The 17,934-nt window shown below is 38.7% G+C and overlaps 1 protein-coding gene across 1 annotated transcript in view; it reads left to right on the top strand.

Moving 5' to 3' along the window:
- The window catches only part of gak (cyclin G associated kinase), a 137,176-nt gene that overhangs the window by 103,191 nt on the left and 16,051 nt on the right, over positions 1-17,934 (top strand). Inside the window, exons 20-23 of the mRNA XM_039750796.1 lie at positions 912-1,070; positions 3,587-4,069; positions 4,653-4,823; positions 12,555-12,695. Of these exons, the coding sequence (XP_039606730.1) occupies positions 912-1,070; positions 3,587-4,069; positions 4,653-4,823; positions 12,555-12,695 (954 nt within the window). The remainder of the gene's footprint in view (positions 1-911; positions 1,071-3,586; positions 4,070-4,652; positions 4,824-12,554; positions 12,696-17,934) is intronic.

Here is a 17,934-nt window from a genome sequence, read left to right as displayed (position 1 = left end):
TGATAAGTAAAAAAAAATGTTCCATATAGGGCGAGATCATCCTTGGAATTCTTTAGAAAACCATACTATTACTACTACATCTTCTAATTTAATTTATATTGATTACAAAGTTTCAGGTTTAGGAAATAAACTTGTGAAATTTATTGGCAATGTCAGAATTAGACAATATTAAGCAAAAACAATTTTGAAAGACCTGAACAGTCTTTGAAATTCTAAAACAAAGTTTAGTTTAAAGTACTCAGTTGCATACTGTAAAATAAATGTTACTTATAAATGCAAAAGAAGCAACACAAATGTAGCTATGATAATGAAATAATTAATATCTTTTGTTATTTTATAAAAGATTTTGAATGCAAATCAAGGAATGCTATACTTATGTTTTATTAAAAATGCTAAAGATTGTTTCCAATGGTATTGTGTGCCCTTATGGTCAAAACAACAATGCAGCATGAAAATTTTGCAGGAAAATAAACACAACATTGAATGAAATGAGTACCCTAGGCCTGACTGGCTAAGGGAACTGAATGTTTACATTAGTTTTCCTCCACATCAAAATTACACTTTATCTGGAAGTGGATTGGCATCTTGTCCAAGGCTGTTTCTTGTACCCGGTGCTGCGAGATAAGCATTGATACTCCATGACCCTAAACTGAATTAAATGTGTTGGGGAATGTTATGTTATGATAACACATGGATAGTAAAAGTTGGTGAAGATTCCTGATGACCTTTAAAAAATAAGTAGAGTTAAGATGCGGGGCCCTGTTAGCTACTGGTTTAACAAATAAGTTTGATAAGCTAAATGGTAGTCTTTCGTTTGCAAAATTTTAATCGACTTAATTCAAAAGGATTATAGCTGCAGTCAGTAAAAAGAAAAAAAGTTAATTTTTTACAATTTATTTTGTTCAACACAGGTAAACCAGAACTCCCCAGGCAACCAGGTTCAACTGCCTTCTATGATGCAGAAACACCTCGGTCTGAAACCCATCAAGATAGTTCCAATACAGACCCAGAATCACCACAAAGTACAGATACTAATGCAAATAGTTTTTTCCAGACATTAGACTGGGATGGTAAGTCATTGTTATATAGAATTTTCTTTTGCAACTTATTTAAAGTATATTGTACAGTGAAACATCAGAAAAATGTTGTTTACTTTAATAACTAAATATTCAGTCACATGAAAAACCTAAAACTTAAAAATAATAAAATTTAAAAAAATAATATTTAATATATGAACACATTTTTATGTTGTCTGGAGCATATTGTGTATTAATCAGTACATTCTTTGGCTTAGGACTACACTGTTGCATCACAAATAAAAAATGAGATTATCTGTTGTCCACTGTGTAGGTTCTCATCTTGTTTAAGTGAATTTTCAGAAATGCTTTATGTGTTGGTTACAGGTGTTCCAAGCAAATAAAGAAAATGGGAAAAAAGAATCTGTGAAAATCACATAAGATCATGAACATGCAATTTTTTTCTTTTTAGATTAGGTTTTATTGAGCTTATAGATCACATTACAATAACTGGACCACAGTTCAGTGAAGTGTACAATCAGCCAAATGTCTTAAACATTGATGTTTAAAATTAAGTTACATTAAGTCATGGAGTTCAGATCCCAGGTTTCACTTGGCCATTCTTCACTTGGCCATTCTAGAATCTCCTCTAATTCCTTTTTTTTTTTTTTCCGCTATTCCTTGGTGGATTTACTAACATATTTAGGGTAATTTTCTTGTTGCAAGGTCCACTTTCAGTTGAGGTTTGGTTTCTTACAGATGGTACTCGTGTACCCTCTAGCACAATGAAAAATTCATGGTGGTGAGCTTCCCAGGCCGTGAGGCAGCTAAGCAACCCCAAGATATAACATTTCCAGCACCATACTTTACAGTTGGTTTCAGGTCCTTCTGGTCACATGCAGTCTTTGGATTTTGTCAAATATGTATTTTGGTGCTGTGCCAAAATAACTCTTATCTTTGCCTCATCTTTCCAGAGCACATTGTTCCAGACATCCAGGTCTTTGTTTAGGTGTTCATGGGCAAACTTTAGTCTTGCACTGGTTTTCTTTCTGTACAGTAAATATTTCCTCCTGGCACACCTCTCCTTTAGATCTAAATTGTGTAGCCTCTTTGTAATGGTAGACTCGTGCACTTTCACATCAACAGAGGCAAGAGTTACCTGTAGGTTCTGTGATGAAATTTTAGGGTTCTTAGAGACAAGTATTTTTTTTTTAAAAAAGCATTTCATGAGGTGTACTTACTTTTCCACATGACTGTATTTGATGACTCTTACTGTACAGCCTTAATATGAGACATTGCAAAGCAGGATATCAACTACAAAGCTTTTTTTACATAAATGTGATGTTCCCAATGAAACATCCCATGGTGTCTGCACATTTAATGTGAATGTGATTACATCACACAAAGCAGTGCTATGACTCATGTAGCATTGCATACATTATGTCATTTTGTTTGTGCATGTTTTTCCAGCATCCTATGATCTTCATTTCATTTAGAATCCTAGATAATCTGTGCCTAAATTGGAGGAGTTCGAGTATCTGAGGGTCCTGTTCACGAGTGAGGGAAGAATGGAGCGGGAGGTCGCTAGATGGATTGGTGTGACATCCGCAGTAATACGGGCTCTGCAACGGTCCGTTGTGGTGAACAGAGAGCTGAGCCAAAAGGCGAGGCTGTCGATTTACCATTCGATCTACGTTCCTACCCTTACCTATGGCCATGAGCTTTTAGGTAGTGGCCGAAAGAGCAAGATCGTGAATACAAGCGGCCGAAATGAGTTTTCTCTGCAGGGTGGCTGGACTTTCCCTTAGAGATAGGGTGAGGAGTTCAGTTATCCGGGAGAGACTCGGAGTAGAGTCACTGCTCCTCCACAATGAGAGGAGTCAGTTGAGGTGGTTCGGGCATCTGGTCAGGATACCCCCTGGACGCCTCCCTGGGGGGTGTTCGGGGCATGCCCCACTGGGAGAAGGCCATGGGGCAGACCATGGACACGCTGGAGGGATTATTTCTCCCAGCTGGCCTGGGAACGCTTCGGGGGACCTCCTGGAGGAGGTGGCCGGGGAGAGGGAAGTCTGGGCTTTCCTGCTTAGGCTGCTGCCCCCGCGACCCGACCTCGGATAAGCGGTGCATGATGGATGGATGGATAAGCTGTAGCTATAATGGTTGAGCACCATTAAGACTGGAATATAAAAATGAATAGACAGAGCTAGATAGATATAAAGATAGAAAAGCAGATGGTCAAGCAATCTGTCAATTGATCAATCCAGACTTGGGGCACAGTGCTTCCACTGTAGGTGGTCAGTCATTTCAAAATTGACCCAACTATAATAAATAAATTATGATAGGTTAATTGTTATCAGGTTGATGGCTCAATGTATATTGTCTGGGAAAGTTAAGGTTATTTCCCAACCTGTTTCTTATAGAACATCTTGTAAAATTCTAATGTGACATAGTGTGTGTAAAAATTTCTTTGAAAAAATGTACACATTTGTTTAATCTGTTACAACCTGTTTAATCTTGATTTTTAATAATCAATACTTACAGACAAAATGTTTTTTTTTTTTGTGGTACAGATGGAAGAGAAAAAGATGTTATGTCAGATGGAGATTTTATAAAAGAAACTGACTTGGAAGATCAAGATGATAATAGCAATCCTTCTAATCACGATTTTTCCCCTTTGCATGGAGAGGAGGCTGATTTGGAATGTGAACCAGGTGAAACTAGCCAGCAACAGAATAATGAGCCACTTTTTGATGTAGATTTCACAGAACTTACTAAGGATACCAAGGCAGAAGAAAGTGTGGACCTGTTGGGACTCAATACAGAGACCCAGCCAGTGGAGGCACATATACAGGGAGGAATGAAGACCTCGTCTAGTAATGCTGATCTTCTTAATGATTTGTTTGCCCCTTCTGGAACTGCCATACCACAGACCCTAGGAGGAAGTACTGAAAACCTTATTGGAGGAACTGAGGAACCAAATTTCTTCTTCACACCAGGGACAGGCAGTCTGGGACAGGGAACAATACAGTCAAATACAGCTGTGTCTGCTAATGGTAGGCCATTAGATTGATATATGACTTGGCATATTTTATATTCTAAATAATTTCATGCTAAAGTTAAAATGTTAAATGTTAAATTGTGTGTCAAGTGTTCATTTCTTTTTTGCTCCTGATGATTTCAAAATATTGTGCAACTTTTCTAGATAAATCCCTTTTCCTCATACATTTTTAAGCTATGTGTCTTTGCCAGTCTAGCACTGAGAAAAACACATTATAAGTTAAATGTGCTTTGTATTTGTTATAACATTAATAATGCATAGCATTATTTTTCGGTAACCTAAAGGCATAGCTTGCATGTCATTTCAAACAATACCCTGACCTCATTGAATAACTGGATTTCTATAGTTTAAATGCAAATTCATTCATTTTAGAGAATGTTAATAAAGTTGCCATAATAATTAATAAAAGTATAATCTTATCATATTCTCTGTGACAAACAAGAACAGTAGTTCATTTGGTCATTCTCATGAAATCTGCTTATGGTAATGAAAGGCACTATATAAATAAAATATTATTATTAGTGGAAAAATATTTGATGTTAATATCTTCTCTCTTTTGTTTTACATAATTCATGTAGCTGGCGACCCATTTGACCCTTTTGGCATTGGATCATCTTCTGTAGCTGGACATCAGTCTGATTCTAATCTTTTTGGAGATTTGCTAAGCCCAAGTGGCACCTCCAGCTCCTTTCTGCCCTCAAATCCTCTTGTTCCACCTCCATCATCCAGCTCAGAATTCTTCAATCTAAGTAAGCCCGTCATTTTCTTTTTCGGACAGCAGTAATGTGTTTCCTTCTCTTTGAAGGAAGGGTTTCCAAAATAGATTTAGACATATGTTTGTAATAATACAGCAGTATAGTTTAAATAATTCAAAACCATTGGCAGCTTTATAAAGACTTAATGAGTTCAATGACTTTGTGACATTTAATGTATAAGATCCAAGTTGAAAGCTTATTAGTGTAATTGTCATGGAGGTCTGTGAAACTCTGCCTTGCTATGTGGAAGTACATGTAAAAGTAAGAAGATCTGGATGTAAATGCATGGCTCATATATTGGTGTAGGGGCACAAAATATAGATTTATCCTTTTATGGCATAAGGGTTTTGGGCATCAATCATAGACAGCTCTGCGTCACTGTAATGTGCTGAACCTCAATTATCCAATGGTAATTAGCCTTTCACTGTATGTGGCTCAATGTATGTTAGATCTTTGATAAAAGCAGATTCATTCTATTGTGATACACTATGTATGCAAATTGCATATTTTACTAATGGAACGCAGAAGGCAATATGGATTTATTTGAAAGAAGACATGCTTGGGTATGTAAAAACACCATTATTGTTTTTGAGTAACATAAATGATTAATGGGACATAGAGTTTCCTTCCGGACTAAGCAGGTAAGACACTGACTGACTGAGCGTTATCTGCAGTTAAGAGTGTGAAAATATCTCTCTTTCACAAAGATTTATACAGACTAATTATTAAAGTACTAGTTTCTGAAATTCAGTGTATGGTGTGCAGATAGGTATAAAAGTGGCTTAAATAAAAAAAGATAGTAGAATATGGAGCAAGGATCCTGTTTTAAGTTTATAACAGTCAAAATGGATTTCTGTAGGATTGTGGTTATTCTTTGTTGTTTCAAATTTATAAAACTAACTAGCAAAATACCCGTGCTTCGCAGCGGCGAAGTACTGCCTTAAAATTTTTATTAATTTTATTTAAACTGAGGGAAAATATACCAATAATTATTTGTTAAGGATCTCTTTGTATACCACATTGTGAGTTCGGTCCTCCAGTTGTAATATGACCAAGCTGTGCGCTGAGCTTACTCTTAAGCATGCAACGTACAGTTGGCCATGTGAACAGTAATCTTGTTTCAAATCTCACAGCTTGGAATGCTGCTGTCATAATCAGTTTGAGTTTCATGGTTTGTTTCAATTACAACAGTATTTGTAGGACTTGTGTTGAAGAGACATTCAGCATCTGTCAAGTGTTGTAAGTAAACAACCGGTTTCATCGATAACTTCACATCCAGCTTTTGAGAGTTTAAACATTCATAAACATCAAAGTGTCCACTATTGAAATTGTCACCTGTCAATCTAAGATGTTTAAGAGGCATTGGCGGTTGTCGAAAGGTGTCAAATATTTGGCAATTTCGGTACACTTGAAAGCGACAACCGAACAATTCAGCGGCAGCCATCAACTCACATGCAAATGCATAGGTAAAAGGCTTAAGCATTTCACTCTTATAGTGCTCCTGTGTATTATAATTATCTCCTGTACCGTCATCAGTCCACACCTTGAACCTGTCCCAGTCATTCAATACATAAGACGCAATGTTCTTCCGGATATCAAGAGTGAGCCTGATATGGCAGTGCAATATGAAACAAAGAGAATGGAAAAGGTAGGTGCCATCTCTGGGCATGGAAACCACTCGGTAAGTGACAGTTGTTTGATCGATGGTGATCACCTCGATAGACATGTTAATGCGGGTATGGTTGGAATGATAAAGGAAATGGGTACCTGAACAATGTAAAGCAAGTCTAAAATACAGCGGAGAAGCCGTGGATTAAATAAAAAGGCTGTAGTTATCAGCAGGAGACGTGAATCCCGTGGTGAAGCAAGGAAGGGAATGTAGAGACTGGAGCGACGGGCGGCCTTATATAGGCAGGCAGCCAACAATGTGGGAGGCGTTGGGATGGGGGACCCAGCGCCACCTGACACGGTGACCGAGCTGCAGGCTATGGACGTATACAAGGTGTGGCACAAAAGTAATGAGACTGATTTTTTATTTACCAAAGTTTTTATTTTTTTCAAACATCAATGTTATCCCCTTCAAAGTAGTTCCCTTGGGCAGCTACACGGCGATGGAGACTTTGTTCTCACTGTTGGTAGCAGTGCTGGAAGTCATCAACTGGTATGGGCTTCAGCATGTCCGTTACACTCTTTTGGATGTTTTCTAAAGTCCCGAAATGACGTCTTTTGAGGACATTTTTCAGTTTAGGAAAAAGTCACACGGACTGAGGTCAGGTGAATAAGGGGGCTGGGGAACCACAGGAATGCGTTTTTTCGATTGTCCTTCTGCTCAATTGTGAGGTTTTTCGGCAGCATTTTGGCACAGACCTTTCGCATGTGCAAATGTTCAGTCAAAATTTGATGAACGGTAAATCTGTTCAAATTTAATTGTTCACTCAACATTCTTAATGTTAAATGACGGTCTGATCTCACAAGAGTGTTCACACGTTCAATGTTTTCATTGGTTTTCGAAGTTGAAGGCCTCCCTGAAAAACTTGATCTCGGGATAAAGAATGTTCCCCATAGGCCTGTTTTAACTTTTGAAACGTTACATTTTCTGATTCTCCAAGCTTAACACAAAATTAATGGCACAACGTTGCTCCAAATTCCGCTGTTCCATTTTGCGTGACGCACAACCAAAAACACAACTTCGCTAATAGCAGTCACAAAAATCACGTAGTTAGCGGAAGGAGTTGAAACTCGCACTGAGCTATGGGAGGGTACTGATGCACGTGCTCTATCAAGGACAACAGCGCAGCATTGCCAGATCGCTTGCAGTGTTGCCAGTCTCATTACTTTTCTGCCCCACCTCGTATATGTACGTAAGTACGATTCAGTTAGCGTTGGGAACCCGCATACCAAATTTCTTGAAGATGGGCCCATAAGTAACAAAGACCGTTGAAAAGTTCAATATGGCGGCCGACAGTGGCATCATACCACCGAAATAAGTACCAAATTTCAGCCTTTTACCTACACGGGAAGTTGGAGAATTAGTGACGTTGGAAAGTTCAATATGACGGCTCACAGTGGCGTCATACCACCGAAATAAGTATGTACATTGGTTTCGGTTAGCTCAAGGAAGCCGCCTACCAAATTTCGTGAAGATGGGGCCGTAAATAAGAAAGTTCAACATGGCGGACGTTGTTGACCGTTATGACTGTTACGTGTAGAATTTCAAAATGAAACCTGCTTAACTTTTGTAAGTAAGCTGTAAGGAATGAGCCTGCCAAATTTCAGCCTTCTACCTACACAGGAAGTTGGAGAATTAGTGACGTTGGAAATTTCAATATGGCGGCTGACAGTGGCATCATACCACCGAAATAAGTAATGCGTACATTGGTTTCGGTTAGCGCAGTGAAGCCGCCTACCAAATTTCGTGAAGATGGGGCCATGAATAAGAGAGTTCAACATGGCGGACCTTGTTGACCGTTATGACCGTTACGCGTAGAATTTCTAAATGAAGCCTGCTTAACTTTTGTAACTAAGCTGTAAAGAATGAGCCTGCCAAATTTCAGCCTTCTACCTACCACGGGAAGTTGGAGAATTAGTGATCAGTCAGTCAGTCAGTCAGTGAGGGCTTTGCCTTTTATTAGTATAGATTAAGACAAAATGCAGTTTATTAAATTTGCAGATTTCACTGCAAGAGACCTAGGTTAATTTTCATAACTGATTTGAGGAAACTGTGAAATTTACAGATAAATCAGAGCAGTGTCACAAGTTTTATGGGCCTGGTGGTAAAGTGTTTAACTCCCATAAGTTTATATCCCCATCCTTACCTATGGTTACCAGTTCTGGGCATTAACTAAGAGAATGACAGAATGAGTACAAGTGGTTGAAATAAAATTCTTAGGCAGGGTTGTCTCATTGATGGGGTCAACAGTGCAGCAATAAGCAAGAATCCCGCAACAAACTCCTAGCTTCTCCTGAGAGAAGAGAGTCTATTAAGGTATTTCAGCCAGGTAATTAGAATGCCCCTTAGAGTTGTAATGGTAATGACCCTCCGAGAAAATTCGCAGAGGCAGACCCAATACATGATGTGACTGTTCTGAAAACTTGGCTTGGGATAGGTTGACCAGATCAGAATGTTGCTAAAACAGGCCTCACCCAGAAAATTGTCAGATCCTGTGTATTTTCACAATGGGGGCATTAGTGTTAAAAGTATACTGCATGAAGTTAAATTGGAATTGTACTTGTGTCATTGCCAGCCAGTGTAATATATTGATTAAAACACTGGTAGCTAAGCCATGTATTGTCTTCCAAGGTGTACAAGTCAAAAGAAAATTTTGCTAAAGCTGAATAATGTACTTGTAAAGTCAGGTGTGTGATGACAGCACTATCAGAAATTTACAAAGAGCTGCTTTTTTTTAAGCTTGTAGAATACAAGATATAGGAAAATACTGAAAGAGTTTATTAATTTCAATAAACCTGATGAATGATAAAAACAATAGAATATGGGCACAAGTAAAGCCAATTAAAGTTTTAGATTAAAGAAAAAATTGTCAGTGGGAAGATGTAGTTAAGACAGACATTTTCACAAATCTTAAAGTTCTGTAAGTAAGTAAATATTATTTATTATTACTTAGCAATATAGTTGTGAACATTCTCATATCAGCTTGACATTGTTTTGGATATGTCATTTCACATCAGAACACTTTTTATATTCTTGTATTAAATCACTTTTAAATAATTATCAATTTAAGGGAAAAAGTATAGTAATGATCCTCACTTATTGGATGCTCTATTATTTCTAAATACAAGAATGGAAGATATGAATCAATTTGTAGTGGGAGAAGGGAATAGTCTAAAATTCATTCTAAAACTGTGTTTTCTCTTATATTTGATTTTATGGTTGTGTCCAGTGTTCTCTGGGAATGATTTCTTTCATGATCGTGGCATGTTACATAACCTGAATCTATAAAGATATACAATAAAAGGTGATACCCCTTCATAGTGATACGGAAGTAAGAAATCACGCAAGAGAAATAACTTAGCTTTGTTTAATGTCGGCTTACGCTGCATAACAGACAAGGGAAGCAAATGACAAAACTCAGTTTGGGAGTGGGGGCCCGAGGTATAGAGTCCGTCAACATCGTCAGTGCAGTGGAAGGATTTTCGGGATTGGATGACGATATCTCCCATGTGTCCGTCGGCTTCAAAGGTGTGCTGGGCAATGTTCCAAGGCTTTATATTCTTTCTTCACGTGCAGGGCCTCCCTTAGGTGAACATGCACTTCCAAACAAGGCAGTGCTTAAACAAGGATAAAGTTCCATTCTGACTTAAACAGATACAAATAGTACACAGCATCTGCACACTTTCCATTTGTTCCAATATGTCTTATATGGTACTGCTTGCTTAGCAGTTTTATATGGTGAACCCCTGTGCTTAATCTGGCTGTGTCAGATGTGCATGTGAGTAGAAAAAAGCAAATTTATAAAATATATTTGCACAGAGCACAGTGACATATTAAACATATGCTTATTATAATGGTGATTACAACAAATATTTTTTGTGCACTGGACTGGCTAATTAGTTTTCTAAGTACCCATAAAAAATGTTGAAGTGCTTTGCAGTAGGTTTTTCAGTTGCATCTACATTTTTTATTTTGCATAAGATTGCATAAAATTTGCGGTAGATATGTATGTATTTTGTTCTGCTTAAGTTGCTGCTTTTCTGTTATTCACATTTGGCAGCTGTTTTATTAGTTTAAAAATACTTGTGTCCATGATATTTACCTTTACATTCAAGTCAAGTCAAGTCAAGGAGCATGCACTGGTACAGTGTGTTGCCGCACCCATTACACAATGAAACAACTCGGGATCCTGCTTGGCAACCCCCCAGTCAGACACGCGGTCCAGTCCCACCCTCCAGAAATAACCCTCTGTCTGCCGCAGCCAGGTGTTATGTTGGTGTCCTCACAATGCAGGTAATGTGCCTCATTCGGGACTCTCATTTCGACACAAAGTCAAACCAGCGGTACCCAAGGACTTTCCAGAGAGACACATACCAAAGGAGTCCAGTCTTCGTCTCAGGTCACTGGATAGCGTCCATGTCTCACAACCATATAGCAAGACAGGAAGCACCGGGACTCTAAAGACATGGACCTTCGTCCTTTTGCATAGATATCAGGAGCGCCACACACCCCTTTCCAGCGACCTCATGACCCCCCATACTGTCCCAATCCATCTACTAACTTCATAGGAAGAGTCGCCAGAGACATGAATGTCACTGCCAAGGTAAGTAAACCTCTCAACAAGGTCAACACTCTCTCCGCAAACAGACACATTGTTAATGGCTGTGCCCAAGAGGTCATTAAAGGCCTGGATCTTGGTTTTTATCCAGGACACTCACAAGCCCAGACACTCAGACTCTTCACTCAGTCTCTCGTGCGCCCCAAACAGAGCCTCCATTGACTCTGCGAAGATTACAGCATCGTCAGCAATGTCAAGATCCGTGAATCTTTCTTCACCAACAGATGCCCCACAGCCACTGGACCCCACGACCTTGCCCAACACCCAGTCCATGCAAGCATTGAACAGAGTAGGAGCAAGAACACACCCCTGATGAACCCCAGAATCAACTGGGAAAAACACAGAGGTTCTACCTCCACTCTGCACAGCACTCACAGTACCAGTGTACAGGCCGGCCATGTTATCCAGCAACCTCGAGAGGATCCCGCAAACCCTCAGGATGTCCCACAGGGCAGCTCAATCAACTGAGTTGAACGCTTTATGAAAATTAACAAAGGCTGTAAAGAAAGTCTGCCGATATTCGCGTTTGCGCTCCTTGAGAACCCTCACTGCCAGGATGCAGTCGATGGTAGACTTCTTAGGTGTAAAAACAGACTGCTCCGGTCGCTGGTAGGTGAGCAAGTGATCACGGATCCTATTGAGGACGACCCTAGCAAGGATCTTACCTGGCACTGAGAGCAGTGTTATCCCCCAGTAGTTGTTGCAATCCAGGCGATCACCCTTCCCTTTCCAGATAGGGACGACAAGTCCCATTTTCCAGTCAGCTGGGATGATGCCAGTCTCCCAAATGAAAGCAAAGCTTGCTTGCAATGCCAGGAAGACAGCCTTACCACCAGTCTGGAGAAGTTCACCCCGGATACCACAGATCCCTGTAGTCTTTCCTCCCCTCAGCTGGTTCTCCAGCTATGCAATCTCAGTGAGATTAGGTGGTTCACAGCTAATTGGAGGATCAGCCTCAAGGGCCGTGGACCCAGAGATATTCAACATCCTAGCAGGAGGATCAGCTTTGAACAAATGCTCAAAGTAGCCAGCCCAGCGGGTCACAACTGCAGTGTCATCTGTAAGGACCGTTCCATCAGCCGCCCTGACTGTGACTCTTCAAGGAACAGATTCAGATGTGCATAATGCTTCAATTCTTCTGTAAGCAGGACAAGGTCACTAGACCATAGATGGTGGGTCACTTGTTCACAGATTCCTCTAACAAATGCCTCTTCATCTGCCCTCAGAGCCCTCGTAGCCGTCCTTCTCAGTTTCTGGTACAGACCAGAGTTGTTTTTGTTCCTTGCGCTGCAACTCCTCTCGGTGATATCCAGAGATGTTTCATCTCACAGGGCACCCTGGATATCATCGAAATCATCATCACTTTTACATTACCCTAAATAAAATATGTATTTATCAACCATGCTAACTACTTTCATTTATGTTTGCATATTTAAAGATCATCTGTCTTCCGAATCTTCAAAGCTGTCATCTTCTGCTAGTCACCCTGATCTTCTTGGAAATTGGAACACATGGACCTCCTCTCAAAAAAGCAATCGAACCATCCCATCACAGGACAGCAAACCAGTTATCTCAGGAGGTATAAATAGTTGCTTATTATAATCTTCCTAAAATCAACATGAGCAAAAATGTGATAAAGAAAATTGATTTTTTTTGATAAGTATCTACCTAAACAGTTAGATTTGATTAAAAATATCAAATACATTGTGCTTGAATATCTGACTTTGAACCATCTGTTAATTCATCCAGATTAATTTTCAATGTCAAATTCCTCAAAGTGTAATTATCATTTCAGTGTTAAATTACATCAATTCATAAGTGTCAATTTCATAAATTGTTAAATTAGATTATAAAGGTTTTATAGGTTAAATTGTAATTTAGATTTAGTTAATTTGTGTATGCCAAAAAGTTGATAATTTGATTTTGGTATTGATCATTTTTGATTGGTTATGCTAATACTTTTTTTTTTTTTTTACTTTTTTTTATTCCCTATGCTAACCACTTCTAGAGGGATTGTGTGTGAAAAAAGCTGTGTAAATATTGCAATCACATTAGTTACATTTAAAATGTGAGAGAATTAATCAAAAGAGACATGAATGATGATGATATATGCAGTTTCAAAACTAAATGGATTGTTTCACATATGTTAATTCATCTGCAAATTGAGCTTATTCTGATATACAAGGCTTTCAGTACAAGCCAAGGAGGGGGTTTACAGAGGCCATTTACATCTATATATACACATAGATATACACATATATACACACACACATATACTGTATATATATATATATATATATATATATATATACACACACACATATATATATCTATACTAATAAAAGGCTAAGCACTCACTCACTCATCAGTAATTCTCCAACTTCCCGTGTAGGTAGAAGGCTGAAATTTGGCAGGCTCATTCCTTACAGCTTACTTACAAAAGTTGGGCAGGTTTCATTTCAAATTCTACCTAATGGTCATAACTGGAAGGTATTTTTCTCCATTAACTGTAATGGAGTTGAGCTGGAAGGGCGGAGTTTCGTGTGACATCATCACGCCTCCCACGTAATCACGTGAACTGATTGTCAACGCAGTGTGTAGAAAACCAGGAAGACCTCCAAAATGCGCTTAAGAAAACATGCATTATATAATTGAGAAGCAGCGAAAAACAATAAGAAGCGGCGAGTGACATATACTACCATATTCATGAGTGTTGCTACCTCGGAAAGAAAGCACGGTGTAAACCTAAACTTTAAATTAAGTTCATAGACAGGCTACGCTGGCGTTTCACATGCCCACAGGTAATGCGGGATACAAGTTTAATGAGAGGACGCGGGATATAAACGAGAGTTTTGATCACTTTGTAACTAAGTTAAAATTGTAGGTGAAGGGTGTGCTTATGCAAATTCCGAGAGACTGTGTTTGTGGGGATTGACAGTTAAGGCGGGTGGGGAGTCACGCCATCATCTCCCTCCCATTCATCTAATTTGGTCTGAGCTGAGCTCCGGCTAATGCCGTCTTCAAGCAACTTTGTCAGACTGCCACCAAATACTCACAGAAAAATCCACAAGTTAATACACACGCTGTCTCTATAGAGTTTCTCCACACTGAATCCTCCAGGCACTACTTACAAAAGGTCACATTGACAATCGTGTTACGTTATTTTTAAAATCTTTCCTTTTCTTAGCACAAGCACAGCTGAGAAGCTTCGATGCATGTGCTCCATAACGCGTTAAAAATAATGCATTTAATCACACTTTGCATTACAAGCAACGGGGAGCTTTTGTCAATGCATGATTTCCTGGTACACACGATTACATTGATCAGCATCCCGATTCATTTTACCCTCGCACCACCTTAGTTTGAGAAGAAGTCTGAAAAATATGAGGTTAACACAGAAAAACAGATCACCAATTCAAGCTTTATGAATAATCGATTCGCCATCAATAATTGTTTTGGTAAAGCCATCCTCCTTCCATTTTATAATTTTTCCGCCAATAGCCATGATTAAATGAACGGTAAATAAAGTAAGAGCAAAGCGAGGGTGACTTATTTAGGCAGGCATATATATGACAGCAACACTCATGACAATGTCAATCATGTTACGCTTATTATTAAAATGTTTCCTTTTCTTTTCATTACTTCTTTAACACACTACTTCTCCGCTGCGAGAGCGGGATTTTGCTATATATATAATATATGAATGACCTCCAAAGAGCGCTGAGACTTTTGATATCATGAACGTGTCTGCAAAACTGTGGTCTCCTGCCCAGCAAAAGTCGAGCAGCCAGCGCGCGCATAGCTGTGCCGCCTTTGAGACGCTGACTGCGCTTCTGCCTTAAGTCAAAGTGAGCACTTTTAATTTTTTCATCCTCCCCCTGCGCTATAGCCCAGACAAGTGCAAACACGGGACCCCTTTTCTACACCACGGAAAAATAATATTAAGGCGATTCACACTTTCTTTTGCACGATACGATTATGAGGTCCTCAGCTCGGATTATGAACACGCACACGAGTGGAGGACTGACAGTGCCATCACAGCCGATTAATGGCGGGACGCCTCACCAGTCTACACAAGACCCACCACGACTGTCCCCAAAAGCGATCATAACGTCAGCGAACACATCTCTCTATACTATATAAAAGAAAAGGCAACTTTCCTTTCTTTACACCTTTTTTCCTTTTATCCCAAACCAAAGCCTTTCTCTCTTAACACTGCAGAGGACACAAAACTAATTTTCTTTAAATGCCGGTAAGGCACATTACCAGAGGCACAAATTTGAACGCTCACATAGAAAATGTAATTTCTATACCACAGCCGTCGTGTAGCGCCTTTCAAAAGGGATCTACTACCGAGAGATGATCCATATACATTTTAGCTGCTGTTAGTTACTTACCTGTTGTGTTACACAGTCTTTAAAATGTAGTTTACCTGAAACCACTCCAGTAGTGCTCAATGTACCTGTACTTCTTAAAACGTTAATGTTTTACTGTTTAATAACTTATAGACTATATTTTATTATTTTTCCCTTGCACTCAGTGACCAAAGCTATACACACACATATAGACACATACAAACATACACACAAGTATATCTATGTGTATATATATATATATATATACACACACATACATACATACATACATACATACACACATATATATAATTTGTGTATGTATGTATGTATATATGTATGTATATATATATATATGTAGATAGGTATATATATATATATATATATATATATATATATATATATATATGTGTCTATATGTAGATATGTGTCTATATGTAGATATGTATATAGATATGTAGATATGAAGATATGTATGTATATATATATGTATGTATGTATGTGTGTGTGTGTGTGTGTGTGTGTGTGTGTTTATATATGACAGCAGCAATCCAAGCTGTGAGAAAACACTAAAAAGGAGGCGTGTCAGACGTCGTGGTACATTTTCTGATGCAGCTAGATCGAAAAAACTTTGTGACGCTGCCGCCAAATACACAAAACAATTACTTTGACAATCATGTTACATTATTTTTAAAATGTTTCCTTTTCTTTTCATAACTTCTTTAACACATGACATCGCTCTGGCTGGCATTTTGCTATATATATATATATATATATATATCACAGCGACACTCATAACAGTGACAAAACAATTACATTGACAATCATGTTACGTTATTTTCAAAATGTTTCCTTTTCTTTCTCTTTCCTTCTTTAACACACTACTTCTCCGCTGCCAAGCGTGGGTATATATATATATATATATATATAGATATATATATAGATATATAGATATATATAGATATATAGATATATAGATATATAGATAGATAGATATGAGAACATCATATATATATATATATATATATATATATATATATATATATATCTATACTAATAAAAGGCAAAGCCCTCACTCACTCACTCACTCATTCACTGACTCATCACTAATTCTCCAACTTCCCGTGTAGGTAGAAGGCTGAAATTTGGCAGGCTCATTCCTTACAGCTTACTTACAAAAGTTGGGCAGGTTTCATTTCGAAATTCTACGCCTAATGGTCATAACTGGAAGGTATTTTTCTCCATTAACTGTAATGGAGTTGAGCTGGAATGACGGGGGGCGGAGTTTCGTGACATCATCACGCCTCCCACGTAATCACATGAACTGATTGTCAACGCAGTGCGTAGAAAACCAGGAAGACCTTCAAAAAGCGCTTAAGAAAACATGCATTATATAATTGAGAAGGCAGCTAAAACAATAAGAAGCGAGCGAAAGTGACATATACTACCATATTCATGAGTGTTGCTGCCTCGAAAGAAAGAAAGGTGTAAACCTAAACTTTAAATTAAGTTCATAGACAGGCTACGCTGGCGTTTCACATGCCCACAGGTAATGCGGGATACAAGTTTAATGAGAGGACGAGGATATAAACGAGAGTTTTGATCACTTTGTAACTAAGTTAAAATTGTAGGTGAAGGGGTGTGCTTATGCAAATTCCGAGACTGTGTTTGTGGGGATTGACAGTTAAGGCGGTGGGGAGTCACGCCATCATCTCCCTCCCATTCACCTCATTTCGCTCTGAGCTGAGCTCTGCAGCTAACGCCGTTTCAAGCAACTTGTCAGACTGCCACCAAATACTCACAGAAAAATCCACAAGTTAATACACACGCTGTCTCTAGAGTTTCTCCACACTGAATCCTCCAGGCACTACTTACAAAAGGTCACATTGACAATCGTGTTACGTTATTTTAAAATCTTTCCTTTTCTTAGCACAAGCACAGCTGAGAAGCTTCATGCATGTGCTCCATAACGCTAAAAATAATGCATTTAATCACACTTTGCATTACAAGCAAAGGGAGCTTTTGTCAATGCATGATTTCCTGGTACACGATTACATTGATCAGCGATCCCGATTCATTTTACCCTCGCACCACCTTAGTTTGAGAAGAAGTCTGAAAAATATGAGGTTAACACAGAAAAACATCACCAATTCAAGCTTTATGAATAATCGATTCGCCATCAATAATTGTTTTGGTAAAGCCATCCTCCTTCCATTTTATAATTTTTCCGCCAATAGCCATGATTAAATGAACGGTAAATAAAGTAAGAGCAAAGAGGGTGACTTATTTAGGCAGGCATATATATGACAGCAACACTCATGACAATGTCAATCATGTTACGCTATTATTAAAATGTTTCCTTTTCTTTTCATTACTTCTTTAACACACTACTTCTCCGCTGCAAGTAGGCGCTGGTATTTTGCTATATATATAATATATGAATGACCTCCAAAGAGCTGAGAC

The sequence above is a fragment of the Polypterus senegalus genome, chromosome 4 (assembly GCF_016835505.1).
Source record: "Polypterus senegalus isolate Bchr_013 chromosome 4, ASM1683550v1, whole genome shotgun sequence".
NCBI lineage: Eukaryota > Metazoa > Chordata > Cladistia > Polypteriformes > Polypteridae > Polypterus > Polypterus senegalus.
The sequence above is the reverse complement of the archived record's forward strand: the minus strand, read 5'-3'. Positions and strand labels throughout refer to the sequence as shown.